The sequence below is a fragment of the Nanorana parkeri genome, unplaced genomic scaffold (assembly GCF_000935625.1).
Source record: "Nanorana parkeri isolate BGI_ZX_2015 unplaced genomic scaffold, ASM93562v1 scaffold81, whole genome shotgun sequence".
In the NCBI taxonomy this organism is placed as follows: Eukaryota; Metazoa; Chordata; class Amphibia; order Anura; family Dicroglossidae; genus Nanorana; species Nanorana parkeri.
In genome coordinates this window covers 1,701,708-1,705,211 of record NW_017306349.1, presented here as the reverse complement: position 1 = coordinate 1,705,211, position 3,504 = coordinate 1,701,708, and the positions used below count along the sequence as shown (strand labels likewise).

Below are 3,504 nucleotides of genomic sequence, written 5' to 3'. Positions count from 1 at the left end.
TTTCCCTCCTCCAAGACCCCCCCCCCCCCCCCCTTCCCAAACTCTATTGTGATCAGAGAGGCAGCAGTCCAAGTTCACACACATCATACTGGTAGCACTGGGCTACCTCCTTCAAGGACCCCCTCACCCCTTCCCAAACTCTATTGTGATCAGAGATGCACCATTCTAAGTCCACACACATCATACTGGTAACACTGGTTTACCTCCTTCAAGGACCCCCCCACCCCTTCCCAAACTCTATTGTGATCAGAGATGCACCAGTCCAAGTCCACACACATCATACTGGTAACACTGGGTTACCTCCTTCAAGGACCCCCCCCTCTTCCCAAACTCTATTGTGATCAGAAATGCACCATACTAAGTCCACACACATCCTACTGGTAACACTGGTTTACCTCCTTCAAAGACCCCCCCTCCCTTCTGAAATCAATCCTCCATTCTATTGGTCCAGCACTGCCAAATATTGACCCGATAGATACAGTAGAGTGAGGACAGGAAGCGTCAGGCTGGGTCACCAAGAGAAAATAGAATATAATAAAAGCCTGAGTAAAGAAAACGAATGCATCCGCCACATCTAAAGACGGGCAATCTGCAATATATAGAATGTTTGGTTTCTGGGTTTCGATTCACTTTAATTATTATTTATACGGAAACCTACAAGGAAATTGTACATTATTTCTCTCAGTCCAGATTTTTCCGATCCCCGTCATTTTTCCTCGGTGACTTGCACGTGTTATTATTAATGAAGCAAACTACTCCACAACACTCCAGATAGAGTCCAATAATACATGTCATTTATTCAGCATTGAGAACATTCGCCATTACTTCCATTTACCAGACCTCTAAATGGAAAGCTGCGCATATTCTGGACGCAGCTTGAGCACATCCAGCTGCTTTTTTGCAAGTATAAAGCTGCATGGGGGCCACTCGCGGAGTCTGATAAATGGCTCGTTCGCATTGACGTATATTATATACAGACGGGACAGGTTTATTTAAGAGCCGCAGCATAAAGGCTGCTTGTGCTTTGTCAACGACGCCTAAATGGGAAACGTACGGCCTTATATAAAGCTGAGCTCCAGGCAGATATAAAATACACCAATTAATGCAGCTCTGTATTCATTCATATACATTTATATGTATTATTTATTTATTTATTAATATTCAATAATATGTAAATATTTTTAATGGAATTATTATCAGCCCCGTAAAGCAGAGCTCACACTAGGGAAGCCAATACGCTTCAATAGGCTTGTGCTGATCAGACACACCCCCTTCCCTTTCTGTGCAATACAAGCCTGTGTGAGGTCCCTTGCAACAGGGGGTGTGGCTGTTACTCAGCTCTGCAAGCCACGGAGCCTTCTGGCCCTCCAGTGGACACCAAGACACCAGGGCCCATTCACACCACATCCAGATCCTCTCCAGACCAGATCGGATTGTTTCCAGACACAAAATGCATCCTAATGTATCCCCTATGCCAGTGGTGGCGAACCTTGGCACTCCAGCTGTGCCAAAACTACAAATCCCAACATGCATCTGCCTCTGTGAGTTATGTCTGTGGCTGTCAGAGCCTTGCAATGTCTCATGGGACTTGTAGTTCCAAAACAGCTGGAGTGCCAAGGTTCGCCACCACTGCCCTATGCTATTTCTGGCCTCTGTTCACACCAGCGCAGTCCGTTCCAGACCAGACCAGAAATATACTGCATGTCCCATTTGGTCTGGTCTGGAATGCACTGGAACTGCGGGCAGGTTCACACCATTTTCCAGACCAGATCTGGGCCGGAAAATGGTGTGAACCCATTCACACCACATCCAGATCATCTCCAGACCAAACCAGATTGTTTCCGGAACCAAATTGAATCCTAAGGATTTCCCTATGCTATTTCTGGCCTCTGTTCACACCAACACAGTCCGTTCCAAACCAGAAAAATACTGCATGTCTCATTTTGTCTGGTCTGGAATGCACTGGAACTGCGGGCAGGTTCACAGCATTTTCCGGACCAAATCAGAGCCGGAAAATGGTGTGAACCCGTTCACACCACATCCAGATCATCTCCAGACCAAACCAGATTGTTTCTGGATCCAAATTGCATCCTAATGTATCCCCTATGCTATTTCTGGCCTCTCTTCACCCCAGCGCAGTCTGTTTCAGACCAGACCAGAAAAATACTGCATGTCTCATTTTGTCTGGTCTGGAATGCACTGGAACTGCGGGCAGGTTCACACCATTTTCCGGACCAGATCTTGTCCAGAAAATAGTGTAAACCTCAAGGAAGAAACCCCCAGTGGACACCATAATTGTAGCAAGCATAGCCATGTGTCTTGTATTTTGAGGATATTTATTTTACAAGGATTTCAGCTTTAAATTGAATTCATTTACAGAAAAATGGACGCTTCTAATTGATGTCAACTTTCTTCATTTTGTTAACTAGCTGCTTTCGTCATCTTCTTCTCTAGGCAATGAACCTCAAAATGTCTTTGTCCAAGTCCTTCGTTCTTCTTCTTCTTCTTGATCAGATACATTGACTTTTCTTGCTTCTGGCATCTAGCTGCATTATCCTTCCTGGAGGCGGAGGCAGTACCACACTAACCGTATTTTTTATTTCCTTTTTCCCTTTTTCGTGGATTGTTGTTGCATTTGCAGAATCGAAACCCGAAGTGGGAAACCTCGAAGTTTCCAGTGTGACCCCTGAGGGCTTCCAATTGTCATGGACAGCTGACGAGGGCGGTTTTGACAACTTTATCATTAAGATGCAGGACGCCAAACGCCTTTATGAGCCGGTCGTTTTTAAGGTGCCGGGCAGTGAGCGCACGAGCACCGTGACCGGGCTGAGAGATGGCACTGAATATGAGATTGAGCTGCATGGTATGGCTAGTGGTCAGCGCTCTCCGCCGGTAAACGGAAAAGCAACAACAGGTACTTCAAATTAGTAGCACGTTGGCGCCACTCAAAAAAACCTATGCACAACTTGATGCTATTATACTGTAATGGAATGGAAACAGATTGGGAACTTAACCCTGAACTGTAGTGGGGGCGGTTTCCATACCAGTCACCCTGCACAAGGAGAGAGAGAGAGCAGCAGTGACCGGTCTTCATTAGGGAAGGGGCGGAGACAAGACCAGCCACCCTGCAAAAGGAGAGGGAGCAGCAGTGACTGGTCTTTATTACAGGAGGGGGCGGAGACAAGACCAGTCACCCTGCACAAGAAGAGAGAGCAGCAGTGACCGGTCTTTATTAAAGGAGACGTGGAGTTTGGGTGACCGCTGTCCTTGGGGGGTTCCTATTTTGCAGAAAGCTGCTGAACCTAAGCTATTTGGCTCAGTCAAGTACCTCTTTTGGTTGAGCATCCTTCACCCATCACCTCAGTCCAACCTCTCTTTAGACTTGAGTTTCCTACGACCGGGTCACTTTAATTCAACCATAAGTTTAGTATTGAATGTTTCCTATTGTATTTGGCACAACTACAAAAAGACTTCTCAATGTGGGTGATCCCTGTTCTTGAAGGG

At 46.2% G+C, this 3,504-nt stretch overlaps 1 protein-coding gene across 1 annotated transcript in view; it reads left to right on the top strand.

The window, feature by feature from the left end:
* Positions 1-3,504, top strand: part of TNC (tenascin C) — a 92,050-nt gene that overhangs the window by 44,979 nt on the left and 43,567 nt on the right. The window contains exon 12 of the mRNA XM_018576974.1: positions 2,642-2,914. Within this exon, the coding sequence (XP_018432476.1) occupies positions 2,642-2,914 (273 nt within the window). The remainder of the gene's footprint in view (positions 1-2,641; positions 2,915-3,504) is intronic.